The sequence below is a fragment of the Lactuca sativa genome, chromosome 6 (genome assembly GCF_002870075.4).
Source record: "Lactuca sativa cultivar Salinas chromosome 6, Lsat_Salinas_v11, whole genome shotgun sequence".
In the NCBI taxonomy this organism is placed as follows: Eukaryota; Viridiplantae; Streptophyta; class Magnoliopsida; order Asterales; family Asteraceae; genus Lactuca; species Lactuca sativa.
Window position 1 is genome coordinate 43360284 of NC_056628.2, and position 13066 is coordinate 43373349.

A 13066-nucleotide genomic window follows, 5' to 3' on the forward strand; every position below is an offset into this window, starting at 1 on the left:
TAAACTCAGGCATAACCTAAACAGGCTATCCTACTACTGTCTAACCAGCACTATCATGTAGCTCAAAAGCACATATAACAGGCACATAAGGCATCCTCCCTAAATCCTTAGTCCTAATCTAGCATGTTGTTCTATTAACTGATGATCATAGCATAACTTGTATGGGTATTTTGGGGTACTTAATTGAGTTCGGCTGATTGCATGCACCACACCCATTTTCTCTTTTCAAAGTTCTTTTTGCTTTTCTAAAACTGTTTTCTTTCTCAAACTCTTTTTACAAAACTGTCTTTTCATTTTGAAAACTTCTATACCAATTCCTTAGTTTGAGTTCAGACACACCCGAGAGTGCGTCTGAATCCCTCAAACCAAGACTCTGATACCAACTTGTAACGTCCCAAAAATCCGTACTAAAATTTTCTTTTATAAATCATTTCTAAAACCATATTCATAACAGATATCATAAACCATAACACAATTTAGAGTATTAATTTTCAAAACACATGCTCATTATCAGAGTAAAACATCCCATGTTGTCTAATCTATGGTGTGTGCCATGCAATCACCCCAAGCTCTTCCCTCCGCTACCGGAAGTACCTGAAACCAAAACTGAAAACCGTAAGCACGAAGCTTAGTGAGTTCCCCCAACCTACCACATACCATGCATAAACACATACTGCACATACTGGGCCACACCCGCTATTCTGGTCCTCGCCCCTACCTCGGGCCTTACCCGCTACAATGGCCCCGCCGCTCCAAGCCTCGCCTGGCTTTGAGCCCCGCTTGGATACATATCTGTTTCACTTAGGCCTCGCCTGTCACTGGGCCTCGCCCGCTAACATATAATAGCACATAAACATATTACAACACATAAGCTAATCATATACTAATGGATCATATCCTAAGGCCTCGCCTATCCTGGGCCTCGCCCTTGTCCTGCTACTAGGGGTGTAAATGAGCCGAGTCGAGCCCGAACATACCCAAGCTCGGCTCGAGCTCGTTTGATTGTATGTTGGCTCGAGCTCGAGCTCGGCTCGTTTCGAGCCCAATTTCAAAGCTCGTACTCGGCTCGTAGGAAAAATAAGAAGCTCGAGCTCGGCTCGGGCTCGACTCGTTTAATTTGTCATGCGAGCCTAAATGAGCTTAGGCTCGACTCGAGCTCGTTTATGGTTTTTGGGCTCGTTTAATTTATTATCATATATTCAAGGGAATAATCCAAATTCTAACTTCAAAACAGACATTCATAGATTCTCCATTTGCATTGATTTAATGTCTAAAATATAACCAAATAAAAGAACATAAAGAGTAAAAGCTCAAATTACAAAAATAGTAGTTAAACTCCTAATTATTGAACGACTAGAAATAGAAAAATCTTCCTTTATGCAACTTCACTCCTCAGATACACAAAACCTGCAAAATGTACAAAGGAATCATTTTTTAAAATATTTTTCAGATTAAGAATTTGTTGTTTAACACATCTAATTACCTTCAATTACTTTGTGTTCACCTCAGGCAGTAAAACCTCAATAGGAAACTCCTCCTTCTACAAAATAAAAAGGTTGACAATTAATAATTTAAACTATTAAAATAACAATTATAATGTGGTTTTGATTTTTTTTTCAAATATACCTTTAATTTTTTCTTGACTCCATGAACTTGCCTAATCCAATCTCCTCCGCAAATCAACATTTGTACCGTGTCGGACCCCAATGAAGCTCGATATGGATCAATAACTCTACCGCCGGCACTAAAAGTTGCTTCAGATGCAACCGTAGAAATTGGGATTGCAAGTACATCTCTAGCCATCAATGATAAAACACGGTACTTTAACTTGTGCACATTCCACCACTCTAAAGCATTAAATGATTCCATTCCTGTTTGTCCTTTCTCCCTATAAACACCTTCTTCTAAATACATATCAAGCTCTGACTTTTCTGGTCTCTCCAAATCTGCAGTCTTTATGAACTCTCCAAATGCCTCCCATCCAGATCCAAGTGATGTACCTTCATTCAACCCTAAAACATTTCTTTCATGTTCGCTTCCATGTGTTGCAGATTCCCTAACTAATGTGTCATGCATCTCTAAATACTCCGAATACATTTCATAAAGTGCATTCTTCACTTCTTTAATGTTCTCGTCTGAATTTTGATAAAGTGTTGGAAAGCAAAATTCAACCAACTTCATCTTGAACCGTGGATCTAACACAGAAGCTATTGCCATTACAAGGTGACACTCACCCCAATACTTGTCAAACTTTTCCTTCATTTTCTTCACCATATCACGAATAAAATCGTTTGTAGATAATGAACCTTTATCAAGAGTTTGCTTCACTCTAAACACTTCAATTAGATATAAATTAGCAGTAGGATAATCACTGCCCGAGATGATATTCGTGCACACCTAAGCATAATCGTTGGATTTAGTCAACAAAGAAAATCATTTATTAATAAAATATTATGCATATTAAACACAAACCTTAAAAACCTTCAAAATTAAACATACGCTTTGAACATTTTCCCAATCTTCGTCAGTTGGCAAGTGATGAAAATGTGGTTCATACTCTGCATACCTGAGAAAACCACAATTAAAGTGTTAGTGAATATGAACATGTGTTAAAAACTTTAAGGTATATTTGAGTATACCTTGGGAAAGCATCTTTGAACTTTAAAGCCATGCACAACATATCATAGGTTGAATTCCATCGTGTTGGAACATCAAGCATTAACTTCCGATCACGTATTTGCATTTGATGTGCAGCCTTTGAAAAATTTAGACGTCTACCCTCCGAATTGTTAATATACTTTATACCCTCACGAACATCACCGATGATATGATCAATTATTGCAAGACCATCTTTCACTAGAAGATTCAATATGTGTGCGCAACATCGTATATGAAACAATCTACCACCACATGAAAGTTTTCTTACACGCGAAAAAGTTTCTTTCAATCTTCTTAAAGCTTTGTCATTATAAGCTGCGTTGTCAACTGAGATGGTGAAAATCTTATCTTTAATTTCCCACTCTTGCAAACACTTGTAAATACCATCGGCAATATCAACCGCAGTACGAGGAGGAGGAACATGTACAAAACTTAATACACGTTTCTGTAATCTGTAGAAAAACGTTGAGATATAATTAAAATATGATAGAAATAAAAAGATAAATAATTAAATATTAAAATTGAGCAAGTTGTTAAACCTCCAATTATGATCTACAAAATGTGCAGTAATAACCATATACTCAATTTTCTGATGCGAGGACTTCCAACAATCAGTTGTTAAACTGATTTTAGAGGCAGCTTTTGTAAGGGCTTTCAACCTTTTCTTCTCATGCTCGTATACCTTAAAACAGTCTTACGTAATTGTAACTCTGCTTAATTTCTCAAACAATGGAGTAGCTGTCTTCATCATTTTCACAAACATTACATCTTCCACAGTAGCAAACGGTTGCTCAGTACTTAGTATCCAATTAGCTATGGCCTCCCTCATCTTGTTTTCATCATATTTTGTATCCGGTCCGATCAATGGTGGCACAAAATCCACATCACACCCACTAGGTTGAAAATTTAGTATTTGTTGGTTTTTTAGCGATTGTTTATGGGGGATGCAGCTGTTTAGGTGTCTTTTATATGATGATGTAGGACCTGAACCAGTAATAGCCAACCTTGACTCACAATGTTTGCATTCGGCTTTTTTCTTACCATCCCGGAGTGTAACTACAACAAAGTCGTCCCATACTTTTGATGTTTTTTTCCGTTTTCTCGTTAATTGTACTTCATCTTCATCGGTTTCGTTATTTTTTTCTCTCACACTTTCATTTTCATTAGGGATTTGACTAGTTGTTTCTTCATTTGGAGTGGTTGTGTGATCCATACCATGTACTGATTGTGATGACGGATTATCAATCCCAACACCTGTTACAACCCCCATTCCTTTGTTTGGACTTAATAGGTTTGTTGTAGACCCTCCATCATCCATTGAATCTTCATAAGAAAACAATACAAATCATAGATGCATCAATTTGAAATAATATTTATGCAACAATAAACAACTCACTGGAACACCATGAACACCAACAAGTACACATAATATTTATGCAAAAGTAAATAACTCAATGTGATTTGAAAAATATGTGTGTCATTTTCTAGCATTTGGTCAAACATTAGGGTCAAAAATGTGAATTGAAAACATCCAACATGTGATCACGTTGCAATTTCCAAACAAGTGAATTAATATGATTATATGAGCATCTTACAGTTAAGAAAAGAAAAGAAAACTAAGTATATGAACTTTTGAGGAGTGCCAATTTTAATTACATTACTGATACCAATCAATTTGTGGAGTGCCGATTTTACTAATACCAATCAATGGAGTGCCGATTTTACTAATACCAATCAATTTGAGGAGTGCCGATTTTAATATAAACTGCTTACAAACAGGTACCTTTTGATTTGAGGAGTGCCGATTTTAATTACAAAAATTGACAAACAGGTTATTTGCTTAGTGCTTACAATCGATTCATTCAATCACATTACTGATACCAATCGATTCAATATAAACTGCGATGGAATGAAATATTATTAATACCTCTTGGTTGTTGAGTGTTGTCTGTTGAGAACGAGATGGATTCGGGAGGGCAACGTCGACCGCAGACCGTCGTATACTCAATCAGTCAATTGATACATCCACTGGATTCGGAAATCAATTGTTACGTACTTACAATCGATCGTCAATTGGAAATCATGGATTAATTATCGTCGCCCTAGATGGTAAATGGGTGATGGCATGTTCGACCGTCGTAGGCTCGTAGTCGTAGGGTATATGCCGTATGCGTGTGTGGAGTAAGGGGAATGTCGGCAAAGGCGGTTGGTTTGCTTTCAATTCATATAAAGATTAAAGAAATTAAGGAAACATATTATTAATAATATAAATATATAATATAAGGAGTGAAAAATATATTTATATTATAATTTATATAGGCTCGTTTAAGCTCGCGAGCCCTAGTCGAGCTCGGTTTAAAAGCTCGGACTCGAGCTCGTTTAATAAATGAGCCCTGAATAAAGCTCAGGCTCGGCTCAGGCTCGTTTAAATCGAGTTCGAGTCGAATTTTTAACGAGTCGATTCCGAGTAGCTCACGAGTAGCTCGGCTCACTTACACCCCTACCTGCTACTGATGAGTCACGGAACCCCATCCACGCTCCTATTGATAGTGAGATACGGGCCCAGCCCACACTCACTCTTTCCCTAAGTTGGGCCTCGCCCCTGTTCTGCTGCTAATGAGATGTGGAACACCATCCACACTCTGCTATTGGTGAGATACGGGACCTCGCCCACACTCACCTCCCTACCAGGCACATACAAGCATCACACAGACAACAAGTATACTCTATCATGCAAACCATTCCTTGGGCACCCGCCCGCTATCAATGGACCTTGGTCCTAAATATCATACTGGCATACAGTGCCTAGGGCTAACCCCTAGGTCTTCCTACTCATATCTACATGGGCCGGTATTGTGGCGTTAGACCCATTCACACAAAGGGAAACTCACCTGCACTTGCTGAACTTGCTGATACCCCTCTGGCTACTGCCCGACAACTCTCTGAACTGCGGCTCCACTAGCTCCCCGAGCTACCAACATTAATATAACACTTAGTCTAACTGTCCTCTGAAAGTCAACTAAGTCAACTCTGGTCAAAGTCAAAGTCCTGGTCAAGGTCAACCTTCCAGGTCAACCCTACTTGCCGAGTCTGCCTACTGACTCGTCGAGTTCACACGCTCAGAGTCCTTCTACTCGCGACTCGACTTAACGAGTCAGCCCATGACTCGCCGAGTCCACCGATTTCCGAGTCCTGTCCTGTCCAACTCACTGAGTCTCCACTCGACTCACTGATTCGAGTCTTAACTCGAAGGGTTTGGGGTTTCGTGACTTGACTCGCTGAGTCTAAGAACAGACTCACCGAGTCTAAAGCAAACTTCAACAGACTCGCCGAGTTGTTCATCCAACTCGTCGAGTTCCTCCTAATCTTCATACTACTCGTCGAGTCCACTCGAAGGACTCGCCGAGTCTATTCAGTCCTTCATACATTCAGAGGCTTTTGAGTAATGCAGGGACTCCAAACTGTACATCCACTTTCCCAAAGCCCATTCCCCACGTAAAGTTGAAACCTTTACGTGTAGCTAAGGAGATCTAGGCTAAACACACCACAAACTAGGGTTTAAGACAACCATACATCACCTACACTCTCAAGGCTGATACTTTATGACTCTCTGTGCCAAGACACAACTGGATCTGAAGGGATTCAGCTTGGGGACGTCCAAACCCAAAATGTATCATACTTGGTCCAAAATCTCGTAAAGAGGGACATGAAATGATCCAACAATTAACAAGGCAAGGAAGGAACTTGATTACCAAAATGAGCAGCTAAAGAGATGAATCTTATGGATCCACAACCTTCCTCTTGAACCCTCAACTCCTTCTTGTCCTTCTAGGCTTCAAGAACACTCCAAATCTTCAACAATGGCTCACACACTCAAAGAGAGCACTAGGGTTTCGTGGAATAGCTTCTGGACAATGGGGGCTACAAATGAGGCTGATAGAAAGAGAATGAGATGCTTAAATAGGGTACAAGTCTCGGAATTAGGGCTTTCTCAACCCAGACCAGACTCGCCGAGTCAGTCTCCCCGACTCGTCAAGTCAGTCACTTAAGCCGCAACACGGATCTCGCTCCGACTCGTCGAGTTCCTCCCTGGACTCGACGAGTTGACTCTTTGACTTAGGGTTTTCTTTCCTTTCATGGCCTTTCTGATCTTGGGTGTTACATGGGTAGTGGATTACTTTTGCATCGCAACACATGCACACATCAACCCTTGACGATTCACTGCCTCCCAAATCGATCTTCCTATGATTTCCCCCTCTACCAGCCTCTAAATCACAACACATACACATATAGATGTTAATGGAGAGAGACGGTGGTATCTCTCTTTTTCTTTCCCATTGATTAATACACAAGTACACACATATCAATTGTGTGTGTGGGGATCTGTTTTGGTTTAGCGAACACAAAGAAGAAGCGCACGCTTCTTTTTAATCCAAACATCTAATTTTGTAAAAATTCTGAAAATACCCTTCCTTTCAAGCCTTAAGAAAAATTCCCAGCAATTACTTTAAAGGAGGATGTCTGTTTCTGAAAATCTCAATAAAGGAAATGGGTTTTTTAGGAACAAACTAGGTATAAATTGTTTGTTTTTTCTGAAGTGGTTGTTCATAATGCAATTTTATTTATATAGCTTTGATTTATTCAATCCAAATAATGTCATCCGACTCAAAATGGTGTAAAGTTGATGCTTTTTGTGGTCTGTCCTCAAAAAATCTGAAGAGTCAATGAAGTTTCAAGAACACTTGTTCACAGTTTAGATGGTAAAGAATTGGACATTGTAACTCTACATGAAGAAGGCATTAAATGACCAATTTTGGCTAGTTTGTGCAATGTATTTTCGTAGTTTTAGTAACTTTGTATTGTGATTAATAGAAGATAATTCATGATTTTTATTGTTAATTATGCAATTTCCCCGATTATGCAATCAATTTGTGTATTTATGTTTAACAAACAAGGTACCTCCCTTGAAGCTATAAAGATCGGCCAAAAGGCAGGTTTGAACCCAAAATAGTTAGCAAAAGTGTAATAGTGGAGGTTTACTTTTGACTTTTGATGCGAATGATTTGTTTAACAAACTTGTTTGTATTGGTTTTTTTACTTTTGATAATTGGCAAATTACATGAAATTATCTACTTGTTTATCCTATAAAAGGATATAGTTATATAAAGATGCAATAAAGACGGAAGGTAAACATCTACAATATAAGACGTCGCCTTTTTCAACAACAAGTTTTACATTTTTAGCAACATACTTTGTAAGTACATTGATAGAAATTAACTTTTTTTCCTTATTTTTGCAACTCATCAGATCATCTTTTTAACCAACAATTTAACAGCTTTTAGCAATGTACTTGCAAAGTACATTACTATAAATTAACTTTTTTCCCTTATTTTTGCAACTGATCAGATTATCTTTTTTAACCAACAATTTTAGCAGTTTTTAGCCATGTACTTACAAAGTACATTGGTATTAATTCTTTTTTCTTGTTTTTGCAGAAATCGTCCTTATAAGTCACAAAAGGTCCTTATTCTGAAAACATGTTGGTCAACATTACCATAACCAAATGCATCTTACACTCACAATAATTGTTTTTTTAAGTCAATGTAACATATTTTGACACACACAATAAAATACACATGATCATAAATCACTAAAAGTAACTTGTTTTCTTGTCTTTAGTAAGTCACTAGTATATGGTGGATGACATGTTATAACATAAACTGCATGTTATAGCAATGTACTTTCGTTATGCAATGTTAAAACAATTAAGTTGTATTCATTTCATTTATTTATCATACTATTCTGTTAAAATAAGTTGTATTCTTTTCATTTTTAATGGTGTATGATATGGTGCAATTAAAAGAATAGATGACAAAAGGGCAATTTGGTCCTTTCTTATAGCTCTTATTCAATACAATATTATTGTTCTTTTATAACTATATTTACATATAGACACATATAATAGTCGTAATCTAAATGCTACCTACACACACACTATTTGGTTCTTTTTAAAGCCAATTCATAATATTTTGACACACAAAATAAAAGGTACATGACCATAAGTAACATATTCAATGAACGACCCCTAATTATAACGATAAGACATTATTGTTCTTTTATAACTATATATTTACATATAGACACATATAATAGTTGTAATCGTAACTAAATGCTACCTACACACACAATATTTGTTTATTCTTAAAGCCAATTCATAATATTTTAACACACATAATAAAAGGTACATGACCATAAGTAACCAATACTAACTTCTTTTATTTTCTTGCGTTAACTAACTACGACTAGTACAGAACCGCCCTATGGACACACAAATATTTAGTGTGACCATATGTTCACCTTTTAGCTACGTTGTATGTTATGTGGCTAAAAAGGCACCAGGCTATAGACACACAAAGAACTAACTCATGTGACGATATTTTTATTTACTGTCTCTCATAAAAAAAGTATGACAATCTTAATCGATACATGTGGCTGATTGTGACCTATGGCCTCAATGTTCGAGTGTGACTAATATTTGTCACATTTGATATAATTAAGTGTGGTTAAAGTTTTGATTGTCTATATAATGGTCACACAAACTAATTTAAATATATCCAAAAACAGTTTCTAAATTTTTTTAGTGACCTTTGGCCACACTTTTAAGAAAAAGTGTCACAGGCCGTTTTTCGGAAAGTGTGACCGTAGGTCATTTTTGTACTAGTGAATATATCGATTCAACAAAGGCAATGTTCACAGTCTAACAATAAAACCTATTAAATACTACTTAATTGATATGTACTTGACCAGATTACCCTTGTCTAGCTTATACCTTTCAACACATCTGAGGAGCATACTTCACCCAAAATGGTAATCCTTCGTAAGATTAAAACACAAAATGTCCCTTGTAAAAATTTCACATAAATAGTATTTGTTAAAGGAAAAAGAATTACCAATCTAAGAAAGGAAACTATGTAAAATATTAAAAAAAACATACCTCAAAATCCATTTGGCACAAATATAAGGTCCAATTCGAAGATGAGCATAAAGTCCTGCTTTTTGCATAGTCTTTAAGAATAAATAAAAGTTTTATAATATTCACCATTGCTGATATTAATTGATACCTAACTGAATTACCAAGTTCAAACAATGATTTATCTCAAGGTTTCACTTAGCAGCCACATGGTGAATAGATTTTTTCATCAATACAATTTAAACCTTTGATTCATCTGAAGTCAGAAATAAGTAAGTAGAAGAGAGCTTTTGTAATGAATTGACGTATTACATATGTGCAGATAACAAAAAGAGAAAGCATTTTATTTTCTTACAGTGATTTGAAAGAGTTCATGAGGGAAAAGGCTGACAAAGAAAAGATGGCATGCATCATCATGTAGTACTTCCAATTAATTTCTCTGTCATCTCTATTCCGATTTGAAAGAGTTCAACCAACATCTTTATTTGTCGAAATAATGCCATCAAATAAAAAAATGCATACTTATAAATCAAGAAAACAAAATTAAATGTGTTTACTGGTTAACAAAAACCACACATTTGATTGAAGTTGTATATGCAACAAATTGGAAGAAGCGATCAAGGTATATATGACGTGGAAAGAAGCCCTAGTCCACCGATTTCAAATTTGGATATAATTACATCCCCGATTCTTAAATTCAACTGAGGTTAAAGAGAATTCAAATTTCAAAATTTCAATCTCAAAAATCAAGGGATCAGATAGAAAATATGGCAGAAAACTAGAAAGATAATCAATACCAGATTTAAAGCACCGTGAGGAATATAATCTGAGGGAGGAAGAGATATATTTCATAAATGAAAGTATATAGATTTCACGTCTCCGGTTTAGAAAGAGGTTGAAGAAAAAGTGGCGATCCAACTGAAACCGGATGGAGATTGAGTATAAATGATTGATATCGAAGAAAAAGAAAAAGTAACCCTAATGAATTCATTTGGAAATACAATCAATTCCTATAATGAAGGCATTTGAGATGAGCGGGTCTTAGAAATTGGCGATTGATAAATAACTTTGGAAAGGATTCATTTCGATAATCCTTGGAATTTAGGAGATGATGTGGTTTTAAGAGGCAAAAAGGGGGCATTTTTGGAACTTCACATAAAAATTATGAGCGGGAAAATTCACTTTGGGTGGGCTAATTGACTGCCACGTGGCGAAAATGGTTTTATTTATTAGATTAGGGGATCTACACGACAAAACCAATTATCTGATTTGGATCTAAATTTGACCCAAAATCGGTTTTAACCGATTCACAATATAGATTTTAAAAACCATGCTACGATCGAATAGTTGAAACCAATTTATTAATCAGGTTGATGAAAAGCCATAAGAAACTCATAAAATTATATTAGAATCGCTTAACATATTTTTTAATAAATTCCTGTTAAAAACCAAACCAATTTGAAAGATAAATCAGACTTTTTTGAATACTCCTAAAACCAGTGTTCTAAAAAACATGTCATAATGTCAAAGCGACTCCGACGTTGTGAAGTGTGGCACGTGCTAAGGATGATCAATATTTATCATGACACATTGTGTCACGATTTATTTTTAGGAAAATCCTAGAAAGCCCCAACATTCTATCCTTAAATGCTCGAAATAAAACTATTATGTTATTTTATGTACAATAAAATCATTTTATTTATTGATCATGCCTACAATAATGTTTCGTAACTGGCAAAACCCTTGAAATCCAATTACCTATCATTCATAACATCAGAAAAAACTCAACATGTTATCCTGATATGTACAAAAAAACCATTATATTATTTTTTATATAATAAAACCATTTTATTTTATAATTTTGTATGATAAAACTTTTTTATGTTCTCATTTTGTACAATAATTAATTATCTTCCCTTTTATGTCATACGCTCTTCTCTTCAGAAAATATAATTGGTAAACTTTTTTTTTTATTCCAAAAATGAATTGCATGTTATAAATAATACAATTTTTTTAAATGAAAAACTAACTAACTTATTCTTAAATATCATCTATGTCTCCAAAAAGACTTGAACCCATGACTATTTGGTCTTGAACAAAGACTAACCGTAAGACTACTTGATATTGAACAAAGCAAATGCCAGTCTTCATGTGCTTCCTACATTAATGTTGCATACAAATCAATTTCAAGTATACAACATTGAAGTTATCACAATAGAAATCGATGACCTTGTTGTTAGGGCAATGGAGTTCATAGAGGATATTACAAACCCAGGATGTTCTAACGACTGCATTACCATCATATGTTATTCATCTTTGACATTGGATAGAAAGATAAAGTTCCCAGATGTGAAATAACGAGTCACTGGGCAACCCTTCAATCGACATAAAAATAAATAGTCAGACTTGTCGTGGAGGATATATGAAGTTGGAGACCATGATCAAGAGTACCATATATGTAACACAAGATATGCATCATGGAATGAAAGTGTGCCTCATAAGGCACAATGATAACAAACTCATAATGGTGAAAGAAGGAGATGATGACAAAAAAGGTCCTTAAAATATATAGAAAATAGCCAATGAGTGAAGAGAAATATTGTAGGAGATGGATTACCTAGGAAACCCATGATACCATGATGATTGGTGAATTGCCATTGATTCCATATATGAAGTACAAGTAATAAATAATACAAAATTATAATACAATACCAATTTTTAGTAAGAAATTTACACCACAAGTGACAACAAGATACAAGACGAGCATACCGCATAACAAAAATAAGAATCAATAAAGCAAACTGTATTTTTCTTCTCTAAAACATATCATATTGGATAGTATGTAACCGCAACGATAAGATTCATAAATTTTAAGTAACCAAGTAGTATCTATAACATCCATAAAATATGACCCAAAAATTTCATTTTTGATTTAAGTGAAAACAATATTCCAAAACATTATTCATACAACCCGATAAAATAAGTATTTCAAACATCATAAAAATCAGAGTGTGTCCCACAAGTAGAATCCATAAGATGTGTACGATGCAGTCAACTCGAGCTCTTCCCCTTGGAACCGGAAGTACCTGAAACATAAACTAAAAATTGTAAGCACAAAGTTTAGTGAGTTCCCCAAATACTGCATACCAACATACATAGAATATATCGGGACCCACCTAACGAGTATAACGGGCCCTACCCTAACTCGCATAACGGGCCCCCAATGAGTATAACGGTCCCCACCCTAACTCGCATAAAGGGCCATGCCCTAACTCGTATAATGGGTCCTGCCCACATATAAATCCTATAGCAACCATTAACATATATGATAATCATCGGGCCCCACCCAGAAACATACAAGCACATACAAATACTAGTGTCACACATACAACGAGTATTCTAACAGGTCATATCATGAGTCGGCATTGGTGCCTTCGA

General features: G+C 35.8%; 1 protein-coding gene across 1 annotated transcript; it reads right to left on the reverse strand.

Moving 5' to 3' along the window:
* Positions 1–1385: 1385 nt before the first annotated feature.
* Positions 1386–3235, reverse strand: LOC111893103 (zinc finger BED domain-containing protein RICESLEEPER 2-like). The gene is made up of 6 exons (XM_052764891.1): positions 3198–3235; positions 2640–3110; positions 2500–2566; positions 1627–2397; positions 1494–1540; positions 1386–1407 (listed from the first exon to the last, which is right to left on the reverse strand). Exons 1-6 carry the CDS (start codon positions 3233–3235, stop codon positions 1386–1388), a joined length of 1416 nt encoding a protein of 471 aa, XP_052620851.1.
* Positions 3236–13066: the final 9831 nt, after the last annotated feature.